This window comes from Schistocerca nitens, chromosome 5, assembly GCF_023898315.1.
Source record: "Schistocerca nitens isolate TAMUIC-IGC-003100 chromosome 5, iqSchNite1.1, whole genome shotgun sequence".
Taxonomy (NCBI): Eukaryota; Metazoa; Arthropoda; class Insecta; order Orthoptera; family Acrididae; genus Schistocerca; species Schistocerca nitens.
Window position 1 is genome coordinate 501,485,517 of NC_064618.1, and position 14,255 is coordinate 501,499,771.

Genomic DNA, 14,255 nt, shown 5'->3' on the forward strand with positions numbered 1-14,255 from the left:
GTTTTAAGTTTCCAGTTCCATTACTGGAAGAGATGAAATCCCACTTCTTACACCTCTAAAAGTACCAGAGAGGTATGTGCAAAGCCATGAAGATAACATATCATATTATATGTGCTAGTGATAGGGAGCAGCCAGTACACATTGCAGCTTATGGTGGTGAGATCAAGAAGAATTACAAGATAAGGGCTTGCTTCTGTTAAGTGCCTTTAGACTCTAGATTGCAGATTTTTTAAAATATTTTCTTCTGGGTAACATAGTTCAGAGGTCAGATAGTTCCACATTCAGATCTTTTGCGTGGGAACTACTTTGGGGGGGGGAGGGGGGGGGGGCGAGGACACCAGAAAGAATAAAAATGTTATTTTAATTTTAACACATTAACGTGAATGTAAGGCTATTTGTAACAAGCAGGAAAATTAGAAATGTTAAAAGTGATTGTGTGAAAATATGATCCAAGTGTAATTAGTCTGAGTGAAATATAATAGATAAGAACAGGGAGACATGACAGCAGGAAAGTACTCAGTGTTTTACTACTCAGGAGATCAGACAGCTGAAAGAGTAATTGCCATGATGCTAAGGAAAATCGAAAACAGCATTTAATGGAGGCAATATAAGGAGAAATAAGTGACATTCATTTCCAACAAGCAGAAGGGGGCAGTCAGTGCTACAGTGATGGGACATTTCAACTATGGGGCAGGGGAAGGAATGGTAAATAAAATGATGTGACACTTGGATTATGCAAAAGAAGTGAAAAAAGTAGAATTCTCATAGATACAGGGTTGGCCATGGGTCATGACCAGGCCAAATATCTCACGAAATAAGCGTCAAACAAAAAAACTATGAAGAACGAAACTTGTGTAGCTTGAAGGGGGAAACCAGAGGGCGCTATGGTTGGCCCGCTAGATGGTGCTGCCATAGGTTAAACGGATATCAACTGTGTTTTTTAAAATAGAAACTCCCATTTTTTATTACATATTCGTGTAGTACGTAAAGAAATATGAATGTTTTAGTTGGACCACTTTTCTCGCTTTGTGATAGATGGCGCTGTAATAGTCACAAACATATGGCTCACAATTTTAGACGAACAGTTGGTAACAGGTAGGTTTTTAAATTAAAATACAGAATGTAGGTACGTTTGAACATTTTATTTCGGCTGTTCCAATGTCATATATGTACCTTTGTGAACTTATCATTTCTGAGAACGCATGCTGTTACAGCGTGGTTACCTGTAAATACACATTAATGCAATAAATGCTCAAAATGATATCCGTCAACCTCAATTCATTTGGCAATACATGTAACGACATTCCTCTCAACAGCGAGTAGTTCGCCTTCCGTAATGTTCGCACATGCATTGACAATGCGCTGACGCATGCTGTCAGGCATTGTCGGTGGATCACGATAGCAAATATCCTTCAACTTTCTCCACAGAAAGAAATCCGGGGACGTCAGATCCGGTGAACGTGCGGGCCATGGCATGGTGCTTCGACGACCAATCCACCTGTCACGAAATATGCTATTCAATACCGCTTCAACCGCACGCGAGCTATGTGCTGGACATTCTGCATTCTGTCATGCAGTGAAATATCTTGTAATAACATCGGTAGAACATTACGTAGGAAATCAGCATACATTGCACCATTTAGATTGCCATCGATAAAATGGGGGCCAATTATCCTTCCTCCCATAATGCCGCACCATACATTAACCCACCATGGTCGCTGATGTTCCACTTGTCGCAGTCATCGTGGATTTTATATTGCCCAATAGTGCATATTTTGCCGGTTTACGTTACCGCTGTTGGTGAATGACGCTTCGTTGCTAAACAGAACACGTGCAAGAAAATCTGTTGGCGGCCCGTAATTTCTCTTGTGCCGAGTGGCAGAACTGTACACGATGTTCAAAGTCATCGTCATGCAATTCCTGGTGCATAGAAATATGGTACAGGTGCAATTGATGTTGATGTAGCTTTCTCAACACTGACGTTTTTGAGATTCCCAATTCTCGTGCAGTTTGTCTGCTACAGATGTGTGGATTAGCTGCAACAGCAGCTAAAACAGCTACTTGGGCATCATCATTTGTTGCAGGTCGTGCTTGACGTTTCACATATGGCTGAACATGTCCTGTTTCCTTAAATAATGTAACTATCCGGCGAATGGTCCGGACACTTGGATGATGATGTCATCCAGGATACCAAGCAGCGTACATAGCACACGCCCGTTGGGCATTTTGATCACAATAGCCATACATCAACACGATATCGATCTTTTCCGCAATTGGTAAACGGTCCATTTTAACACGGGTAATGTATCACGAAGCAAATACAGTGCGCACTGGCGGGATGTTACGTGATACCACGTACTTTTTAACATTTGTATCACAAAGCGGAAAAAGTGGTCAAACTAAAACATTTATATTTTTTTACGTACTACAGGAACATGTAATAAAAAATGGGGGTTCCTATTTTGAAACAATGCAGTTGATATCCGTTTGACCTACGGCAGCACCATCTAACGGGCCAACCATAGCGCCATCTGGTTTCCCCCTTCAACCTAGACGAGTTTTGTTCTTTGTAGTTTTTTCGTTTCATGCTTATTTTGTGGGGTATTTGGCCCAATCACTATCAATGGACCACCCTGTATATGTAGAAAAAATGATCTGTGATGGTGAGTACTTGGTTCAAAAAGAGAGAAACAAAACTCTATGCATGGAAAAATGCCTGGTGTTTGTAGAGCTACCTGATTAATTAAATAGTGATCCAACATCAGGAACAGCATACAGTATGTGAAGCAGGAATAGATATTATATCAAACCACAATATCATATCAGCATAAGGAATTAATGCAGCCACAATCTGGGTGAAAAGAAGCCACAACAACATTTAAAGAAACCAAGAAATACAAGGAAGTGTAGGAAAGGGTAGAAACCAGGTTTAAGAAAATAAGCAGACTTGAGGGTACTGAAGAAATGTTTTGTAGAAGAATTAAGAAAGTTCTATTAGATACACTTGCCAAGGATACTGGGAAGGTTAAATGTGATAGCAAGTAATCATAGGTAATACAAGTAGTAATGATTCAGAAGGTGGCAGGAAGTTAAAGAACAGGAATATAAGGAATACAGGAGGTCAAACAACGAATTGAAAAGGGAAACTGACAGAGTGAGGAGACAGTATGTACATTAAGTATAGGAAGAAATAATAAAACTTCAGAAATATGAAAAGTATGACCTGATGTACCAGAGAAAACAACATGTAGTTATAATGTCATAAATTTAAAAGGCCAGTTAGTTACTGACAGGCAAAAAGCTCTAAAAATCTGGGTAAAATACATCATTGATCTTCATAACAAACAGAATAAGCTACATGGAAAGTTAATAGAAGCAAGAGAGTCAATAAATGATGACAGTGAAGGACATGAAATGTAATGGAAGGAAGTGATAAAAGCCATTAAAAAATTCAAAAGAGGCTGCTGGTACTGTTGAAGGAATTAATAGCCAGTGGATTTAATGCTTTGTCTACACTTCACGGGCGAAGAAGTGTAATGATTACAGGATCATCAGAATTATTTCACATCCCAGAAAGATTATGGCACATATAATTTCTGAAAGTTACAAAAATAAGAAAGAAAATGTGATTATATGAGATCTAGAAGATTTGGTATAGGAGTTCTAGATGACATGATGGTAGGAGATCTGTTGGAATTTATTAATATAAAGGGAACAAGGGGGACATTTTGATGATGATAGAGATAAATACAAAGCATGTATGTTTTTCATCAACTAGCAGAAGTCTGTTGTTGCTGTCAATGGAAGGTCATTTTATTGGCATGTGAGGTGACACAAAGTTAATCGTCGTAGGAGTATATGATAACACATTCAGACCAAATGAAACATGTCAGTAAATGGTGCCCAAACAGTCGCCTAAGTATACGTACAGTGTCAACACAGATGTTCTTCTCGAATGCAAATGATCATAAAGATGCTGAATGGTAACCTGTAATAGATTGTCCCAACCATCTTGTGCCGTTTGTTGCAGTTTGGCAGTGGTTCAAGCAGGTTCTAGAAAAAAAATAATTTTACGCTTTATCATGTCCCATATGTATTCATTTGTTAAACTGGTGAGAGGTCTGGTGATTTTCCTGGCCAGAACAGTTGTTGTACACTACGAAGAGCATGTTGCTTTGCAGCAGTTGTATGTGAATGTGCAATGTCTGCTGAAAAATCACATCACCATTTCTGTTGAAGAAATGCAGTAGCACAGGTTTAAAGTCAGTGTAGTGTTGTGGGCACTGGCTACTTTAGCCTGCAGAAGCACGATAGTTGTAACTGAGGGCTCCCCACACCATTAATCCTGGAGTGGGATGTGTATTGTGGCTGAGTGTACCCTGGAATAGGCAGCCCACAAGGTCTACACCATACACGTGTACATCCATCACTGGCTTACATACAGAACCTACTCTCATCACTAAAAACAACAGAGTGCCATTCCACTCTCCAGTCAACTCTTTCACAACAGCAGGGTAGCCATACTTGGCAGTATCATGGCGTCAGTGGTATCCTATCCAGAGGCATCCGTATCTTTAATCCTGCTCCAAGCAGGCTGTTCCCAATGGTCCCTGATGACACAGGAGGTTCAGCATTTGGCTGGATTTCATCCCTGCTTGGACAATGCATTGATCTTCACATGCGTCTGTACTATGTAGATGTCCACAACCTATTCTACAGTTGTGGGAATGTTCCACAGACCACTGCTGAAAACAGCAACACACCAATAATACCTTGCGGCCAACATGTGCAGCAATTCGTCAATACATCCATCCTGATTCCCACAGGCCCACATTGTAACCCCCTTCTAGTTACTGAAGCTGTTCAACAAGAATATGTATTCGTCAGTGGGGCACAGTTGTATCCTAAGATGAATGTTGCAAAATCTGTTTGCTTCTAAACTCAACAAGGTAGTGCCTGCAGAGTCAGGACAGAGGGTGCACAGACAGGCCTCCTGAGCACCACGTGGTCACTGATGACTGTGAGAAATGAATCACTGCACTGTAACCTGTCAGTACGCACATATTATAACCTGCTGCCGCTGAACACAGTCCTTAAGGGAATGTCAAGTGATCTGCAATATCTGTTTATACAGAAATACTCAAATTTTTAAAGGCGAAAGTTTCGACAAGGAATGTATGTTCACATTCCCACAAATTAATCATGATGCTGTTCCAAAGTTTTACTTATATTTGTAGAATGCAAGTGTAGGTTTCCTTAGTTCATTTTACTATCACACACTTGCTCATTGATTACAAATGAAGTACAGAAGTTATCGCAAGCGTTTCAAAAATGTGGTTTAATGTCACCAAATGTTATAAAAGCACATTTAGAAATGAAAAATGCACAGCAACTCAACTAGTCATTGGAAGTCCCCCTTCAGAAATATTGTGCCATGCTGCTTCTGTAGCCATCTGTAATTGCGAAAGTATTGATGGTGCAGCATTTTGTGCATGAATTGATCTCTCGATTATGTCCTATAAATGTTGGATGGGTTTCATGTTGGGCAACATGGATTACTAAATAATTTGCTCATATTGTCCACAATGTTCTGGCATGGCACATTGTCATCCATAAAAATTCCATTTTTGTTAGGGATTGTGAAGTCCATGAATGGCTACAAATGGTCTCCAAGTAGCTGAACAAAGCCATTTACAGCCAATGATCAGTTCGGTTGGATCAGGGGACACAGTCCATTCCATGTAAACGCAGCCCACACCATTATGGAGCCACCGAAAGCTTGCACAGTGCCTTGTTGACAATTTGGGTCCGTGGCTTCATGGGGTCTGTGCCACACTTGAATCCTACCATCAGCTTTTACCAACTGAAATTGAAGATTCATCTGACCAGCTCACAGTTTTTCAGTCATCAGGGGTCCAACTGGTATGGTCATGAGGCCAGATGATGCACTGCAGACAATGTGCTGTTAGCAGAGGCACTCACATTGGTCAACTGCTGCCATAGTCCATTAACGCCAAAGTTTGCTGCTCTGTCCTAACAGATATGATTGACATATGTCCCACATTGATTTCTGTGGTTATTTCGTGCAGTGTCACTTGGCTGTTAGCATTGAAAACTCTATGCAAACACTGTTACTCTGTCGTTAAGTGAAGGCTGACCCCTTCATTTTCTGTGATTAGAGGTAATGCTTGCAATTTGGTATTCGCAGCACACTCTTGACACTACAGATCGCGGAACATTGAATTCCTTAATGACACCTGAAGTACAATGTCTAACTCCAACTATCACTTCGCATTCAAAGTCTATTAACTCCACACATTGGAAATCTTAGCATGAATCACTTGAGTACCAATGACAGATCCACCAATGCACTGACCTTTTATACTTCATATATGCTATAGTACTGCCATCTGTATATGTGCATTTCACTATCCCATGAAGTGTCACCTCAGTGTATAAGTGCTCTCTTTACATAGTATAATGTGAGACCTAATTCTTATAGAAGTGGCACATGTAGACTGAGAATGACATGAATTTGGGTTAATTAACTCAAGTATACACAAGCATAATGTAGGGCACAAAGGAGGCATCAAAATTAAGTATGTGGAGAAAAGAAGCTGAGGGAAATAGGAAAGGAGAAGAGTTTGGAGGTGCTAGAAAGCAGTTGGAAATAACACTGCTTGTAGACCATGGAATAGTATCATTACACTTTATTTACTTCAGAATTTTTATGGATTATTGTTGATTTTTTTTTCTATTCACTTGATGACCCTATTGAACAACTCACATGGCACCCATGATGCAATACTATTCTATCACCCTTCTAAAAGAGACCATAGGCTCGTTGAATCTAGAAATAATTCAATTTTACTTCAGCCATTAATCCATAGCTGGCATGTAGATATATGACAATGGCTGTCTAATAAATTACAAGGATCCTAAAGACACAGGTCATAGGAAATTAATATTTTCACTTTGTATTTTCTGTTAAAAGCATTAAGACACATTTAAGAATTGGTATAATATATCATCAGGTGAATTTTCAGTGTGGAACACAGAATGGTCATATTGATTGTTATAGCAGTACAGTAAGTGGTGTAGCTTTTTTTTCAGAATTGAGGATAGTCATTAAAAACCACACCAGTTATTCATTGATGATATTATGTTGTCTATTGAACCAAATTAGTAAAGCTTCTACAAGAAACCTAGCATTGTTTTGGACGAAGTTGTCAACTCCTGTTACACTATGATCATCTGTTCTCATTGGGCACTTCGCTGTGGGAAAAACCAAAAGCTTTTTCACGGTCAGTTAAACAAAGACTGAACAAAACTTCCACTTATCAATAAGCATTAGCATCAGCATCGTCAACACCAGTAACATTGACAGCAACAGATAGAAGCACATGCAAAAAGGCTATTAGTGCTAGCATTCGTAAATAAGAATTCCGTTATTCAGTAAAAGAATTAAGATCTGAAGGAAATTGGCTACTGAGGAATGAAGCAGGAAACTCTTTCTGAGGAAATGGCAGTTCAATAGGACAGGGCAAGAAGGAAGTCGACAGTTATTGTTGCAGCATGTTACTCGTATGTACACAATGACAAGTTCATATACTGTCTAACATGCCGATAAGCCAGAACATTATCACCACTGACCTACTGTCGATATAAACCCGTCCAGGTGATAGTGGCATCAGTTGGTGAGGAGTGACTGCTAGTCAGACATGCACATGGGGCACGTAGTATTAGTGAGCATGCTGTCTGTCTGTAGAATGGGGGAGCTGCAGAATCTATATGAGTCTACTGAGGGCAGATTGTGATGGCCTGGAGCCTGGACACAACATTTTCGGAAACTGCATGACTCGTTGAGTGTTCGAGGAGTGCTGTGACGAGTGTCTTCAACATGTGGCAAAACCAAGGTGAAACCATGTTCGTATATCATGGGGTTGGATTACAGATTACTGGATGTTGTAGTTTGGGCAGACTTCTAAAACATTACAGGCGGTGGACTGTGACAGAGCTAACATCAGACTTGTTGAAATTGAGCCCAGCTGTGAAGTAAACTAGACCTTAGTAACCGGCTGGAGTGAACTCAAATCAGTCATCAGATGTTTTCACCAGTCACCCTATTCCACCATAAAAGTTGCAGAATTGTTTGGAGGTGGTCTGTGCTCAGTAGTGTGGAAATACCCTAATCATGCAGTATTAATTGGAGACAACTTGAACCTACTAAGTATAAACTGCGATTATGGAGTTATTGTAAGTGATACAGACAAACAGTCTTGTGAAGTACTTCTGAACACTGTCTTGAGCAGCAAGATTGACAACCAGAAGAATGTGAAAATATTTTAGACCTTGTAGCTACGAACAAGTGTGACTTTATTGACAATGCCACTATAGGGACAGGGATTAATTATCATTGTGATGATGGTTACAAAAGTTAATGAATCTATCAAGAAGTTTAGATGAGTACTTTTGCTGGAAAGGACAGATAAGCAGTTATTAGAATGCTAAGTAGACAAGCAGTTGTTAGCATCCTATGTAGACAATGAATGGACATAGAGGAATTGTGGACAAACTTTAAACTGATTGTAAATCGCGTTTTGAATAAATATGTTCCGAGCAACTAGACTAAGAGTGGAAAAAAGCTTACAGTGGTTTGATAACAAAATTTAGAAATTGCTGAAGAAGCAGAGATTGTTGCACCCTTGGATCAAAAGAGCATGTAAAAATGTGAAGAAGCAAAAGTTAGTAGAAATTTGCACGTCCATAGAAAGATTGATGGTTCTATATAGATTCCGGTCCAGTGTAAAATCACTAAATGGGTCAAATGCTTCTACCTACTCACTCATCAACCAGTCTGGTGTGGCAATAGAAATTTCACATTTAAAAAATTGTTCATGCAGGAGGACCGTACAGAGATACTGTTGTTTCAGCGTTGCACAGACTCCCATATAGAGGACATAGAAATAGGCATCTCAGGCATTGTGAAACAATTGAAAGAGTTGAAATGAAATAAATTGCTACGTCCAAAAGGAATCCTGATTTGAGTATGCTCTAATATGGCATTGGTCCCTTACTTAGCTTGGATTTACCACAAATCTGTAGCCCATTGCAAAGTCCCAAGTGACGGGAAAAAGTGCAGAAGGGTAAGAGAACAGACCTGAAAATTATAGACCCACATCCTTGACATTGGTATGCAGCAGAATTCTTGAACATGTCTTAAGTTTGAATATTATAAATTCCCTTGTGACAGAAGAGGTCTTAGTATAAGTTCCCAGACATGCAAGTGGCTCAAAGACTTTCAAGTAATAGAACCCAGCACATTGTTGTTGATGGTGATTGTTCATCAGAAACAGTCCGCCCCGGTAGCTGAGTGGTCAGCGTGACAGACTGTCAATCCTAAGGGCCCGGGTTCGATTCCCGGCTGGTTCGGAAATTTTCTCCGCTCAGGGACTGGATGTTGTGTTGTCCTAATCATCATCATTTCATCCCCATCGACGCGCAGGTCGCCGAAGTGGCGTCAAATCGAAAGACCTGCACCAGGCGAACGGTCTACCCGACGGGAGGCCCTAGCCACACGACATTTCCATTTTTTCATCAGAAACAACAGGTATCATCAGTTCCCTAGAGAATTGATCTTGTTCTCTGTATACAGACATGATCTGATGGATAGTGTGAGCAGCAATCTCTGACTGTTTGCTGATGACACTGCAATGTAGTGGAAAATATCATTGTTGAGTGGCTGTAGAAGCATACAGGTTGACTTAGACAGAATTTCCATTTGGTGTGATGAATTGCAACTCACTCTAATTGTAGAAAAATGTAAGTTAACAGAATTAAGTAGGAAATGTATGAATACAGTATTATTATTATGCTACTCGACAAAGACACGTTGACTAAATGTCTGGGCCTATGTTGCAAAACAATATAAAATGGGACGAGGAGGCAAGAACTATAGTAGGGAAGCTGTCTGGTTGACTTTGGTTTACTGGAAAAGTTTCAGGAAATTGCAGCTCACCTGCAAAGGAGACTGTTTATAGAACACCTGCGTGTCCCTTTCCTGGGTACTGTTCAAGGTCAGAGTAAAGTAAAGCATCAAAGCAGATCAGAAATATGCTGCTAGACTTGTTATCAGTAAATGTGATCAGCAAGTGAGTGTTAAAAGTTGCTTTGTGAACTCAAATGAGAATCCCTGGAAGTATGATGATGATGATCTTTTCGCAAAACACTGTGGAGAAAGTTTGGAGAACAGGCATTTGCATTAGACTGCAGAATGATTCTGCTGCCACCAAAATACATTTGCTTAAGGATCACAAAGAGAAGATAGGAAAAATTTGGGCTCTTACGGAGGCATATTGACAGTTATTTTCTCCTTGTTTCATTTGCAGGTAGAGTAGGAAAGGAAATGACTACTAGTGATACATGATTTCTTATGCCATATGGTGGCTTGTGGAGTATGTATGTATGTATGTATGTATGTATGTAGATGTAAACTCTATGAACGTGTTATTAATTCTAGTTTGAATTTTAAAACAAAACCATGGAATAGAAAAGCATGCAAATATGACATGGTTTTTAGACATTCATATTTGAGGTAGGTAATATTGCTTGTCTTCAGTGTGACAGTTGTTTCTTTTGCCTTTGGTTTTCATGTTTTGAAACATGAAATTTATTTTCTGGTATTTATTGATGTGTGTTTATTTTACACTTTTACTAATTTTTTCTTTATCTAACTACATTCAGTGAAAGCAATTTCCTTAAATGTTTTAGGGAGTTTGGCTTCAAAACTTATATTTCTGATGTAATTGAAGCACCAGAAGCCATCCTTAAATACCTTCTAAGAACATATGGCCTACATAATATCCCAGTTGGAACGAAACAAACTGATGCAACATTTGAGAAGGTGCCTGCAAGTATAAGATTGTTTTTCTCAGGTGAGTGTGGCATACTGCAATTGGAAGATCACATAATTGACTGTTGGTATCTTCTGCCAGCATTTGTTTTATGCACTTGTTTGGTTACAAATTATAGAATTTGATAGATACCATACAATGCTCATATGACAGTGGCCATATAAATAGTGTATTTCAAGGTAACAGTAGATTATCAATATGCACATAATCTGGATCTCTTGTTCTGTTAGATTTTGTCCACCTTGAATTATCTCTCTCTCACTGCCTTTCTTCTCATGTTGTGATGTAGCTATATGATACCAAGTGACATCTTAAGTGTAAGATCTTTACCATATTTCAGCTGCCGTAGTTTGTAGGCTGTCTCATACCACTGAAGTTAAGTCTTACATGTAATACTTTTTGTGATGGGATGATTTTCATTGAAATGAAAACTACTTTCAATTTACTGAGATTACTGCAGTTTCAAGTAAAGACCTCTGTTACAGAATAAGGAACTGAAGTGTGTCTGTGGTTGACATTTAGAGTTAAAGCTACCTGCCTTAGAAATACAAGAGAAAAATGTAAGAAAACTACTCACGGCATAGGAGTGACACAAAGTTGCATACAGGCACATTGAAAAACAGTGAGCTTTCGGATGAAGTACTTCTTCAGAAATAGAAAACTCACACACATTCACACAACAATAACTCACGCACGCATCATAATTGTCACTGGGCACTAAGTCCATCATGGACTTCACATTGTGGGATATAAAGAAGAATATACCTACTAGGAGTTAACACGTGTCATGTTACAATATGTGTGACCCATTGGAGACATCACATATGGAAAAGTGCAACTTAATCATAGGAATTAAAGTCTGGCTTAGTATAAAGCAATAAATGAGTTGTCTGGCTTTCAACTTGCACTGACTAGTGTATCATAAAGCATGGAAGTAGGTAACAAATGCAGATTTGCCACACTGGCTACATTGTATGTGGGTTTTAGGTTATTTTCTCCAGTGAATTAGATCAGGGATTCAGTGAGCGAGCACTGCTCAAGGTAGTACAAGCATACTAGCAGTTTTATTGGCTACTATTGGTGCAGAGAATGCACTACCTAATTTGTTGTCTTGACTCAGTATTGTTAGAGGGATCAGTCCTGCACTATCACTTTGAAGCCTATACATTTAATACAGAATTGATCCTCAAACCATTTTTGAATTCATCACTTCTGTTCATCAACAGTTGATGAAAAGAAGTGACGGATGCATGTCACAGAAATATGTTAGCTGTTAAGTACCCCATGCTGCATGTTAATGGTTTCGCATGGTGCACAATGTCAGCTATATTTTGTATTTTGGATATGTACTCATATCTTGTAATATGACAACTGGTCTATAAGACCAGAAATATGTATTTTCGATGATGACCTGTCTCGGATAGGTCAGATGCTTTTTAACATTTCAACATGCACTTGAGAATGGCTACAAAGCTGAAATCATGATTGTGTGCAATCAATGGACAACTAACAGTCACATGGTGGAAATTGCTTCCAAAAAATTCTATATGACTGTGGTCCCCCACGAAGGAAAGAACAAAGATAACCAACCAACTGAAGACGACGAATGCAGTGCCACTAAATAATTTCTGTACTGACACACACTGCTGAATCCAAGTTTGGCACTTAAGTACTGACCACTATTCAAATTTAAAGCTAATTGTATGTATGTATAAGATACTAGAAAACATAAAATTACAGTGGTGAATTTGTGAATTCTTATTAACTCTTGAGTGGGCACGTCATTTTGTGCTGCTTTATAACAACACGTCCTCGCATCGCATAAGTCATAACACAGAAGTTATGCCAACTCATGTGGAAGACACTTCAGCACCCACCCTACAGTCCTGATCTCCCTTCATGCCATTAATTGCACCTTCGATCCCTTAAAAAAGGCTTTGAAGGGTCGATGATTCCAGTCGGAGCAGGATGTGGCATATAGTTACGGACTTCTTCATGCAATGGGACACATTGTTTTACCAAACTGGGTATCTTCAACTTGGTGTGTTGGTGAGATGATTGCCTCAGTCCTCATGGCAGTTCTGCCTGATTGGCATAATAATTCTCAGCTGTACAGCCTTCAGATGGAAACTTTTTGATTGCCCCTTACATTTTCTCATGCATATTTGGTTAATGGTTCAATCTGTTTAAACACCTGTTACACATATATATCTCAGTGAACTATTTCGAAACCAGCGATAAAAACTTCTTAATTTTCATAAAATAAGAGAAGACAAAAACTCACCTGTTATTGACAGATATGTGACACACAGAAACGTGCAACAGAAAACAGTATTTACACTAGCTTTTGATCTCTCTGTCTTTCTCTAGCAGAAAAAGCAAGAGGTCGAAAGCTACTGTAAATACTGTTTCTGTTGCCTGTTTCTATGCACCACACATTAGTCAGCTGTAGGTGAGTGGTTAGATTTTCCATTGTTTTACATATTATTCCATCCAGGAATTTCAATTGTTTTTATAGTTCTTAGTTTTTGTACTGTTTGTGGCTTAACACTAGAGGGTTGGAAGGGGTCAGAATTACCCGTCATACTTTTCTCTTCAATTTCATATCTAATGTTTTGTTACTTCCTTCATGAAATCATACAACTTTTCCTAATTTTCTCCTTCTTTTAACAGCGATGTATTGGGATTTACAAAATATTTATATTTCCTTGGACATTTCATTCAGTGCAGTCAAAACAATCTAAAAGATCAATTTGACACCACTATAATCTCTCTTTTGAATATATATTGGTAATCCAACAGTGAAGCAGCAGTGATCAGCAATCATGCAGATTTGTTGCTGCTCTTTGTTCCATCGTGACATGTGCACATTCCAGTCTGTCACAATTTATGTTATGTCATTCAGGTAATATTCGTTGTCCATGAAAGACTTTTCAAATATGTCTCATCACCAGGGACTTCCTGATGATCAAATGTTTTGTCTCATAGAGAATTCTGACCTTGACTCGGAAATTGACTCCACTGATGAATCTGAGAATTTGTATCAGACACAAGTGCAGTTGAAAATGAAATAATTGTGAATGAGGAAGGATCTATATCAGTCCTCAGCTCATCCATCACAGCATGTCCAGTTGAATGCCTCTACAAAGATGGTCATTAGGGATAGAACTGAGTGGAAGATTGCAATTTTTTCCATCTTCAGGACGGAGGTCAGCTGTGACTGTTCTAAAGCCATAAAGAAATAAACAGAAGCAAATGCTTGAAAAGTGATAAAAACAATGTTTGCACAGTCTCTCTTGATAAACTAGGAAAATTAATAGCTGTCCTATATGCACGAGGTAT

The 14,255-nt window shown here is 39.0% G+C and overlaps 1 protein-coding gene across 1 annotated transcript in view; it reads left to right on the forward strand.

Moving 5' to 3' along the window:
* LOC126259877 (structural maintenance of chromosomes protein 5) overlaps window positions 1–14,255 on the forward strand; it is a 150,744-nt gene that overhangs the window by 109,586 nt on the left and 26,903 nt on the right. The window contains exon 12 of the mRNA XM_049956938.1: window positions 10,771–10,934. Within this exon, the coding sequence (XP_049812895.1) occupies window positions 10,771–10,934 (164 nt within the window). The remainder of the gene's footprint in view (window positions 1–10,770; window positions 10,935–14,255) is intronic.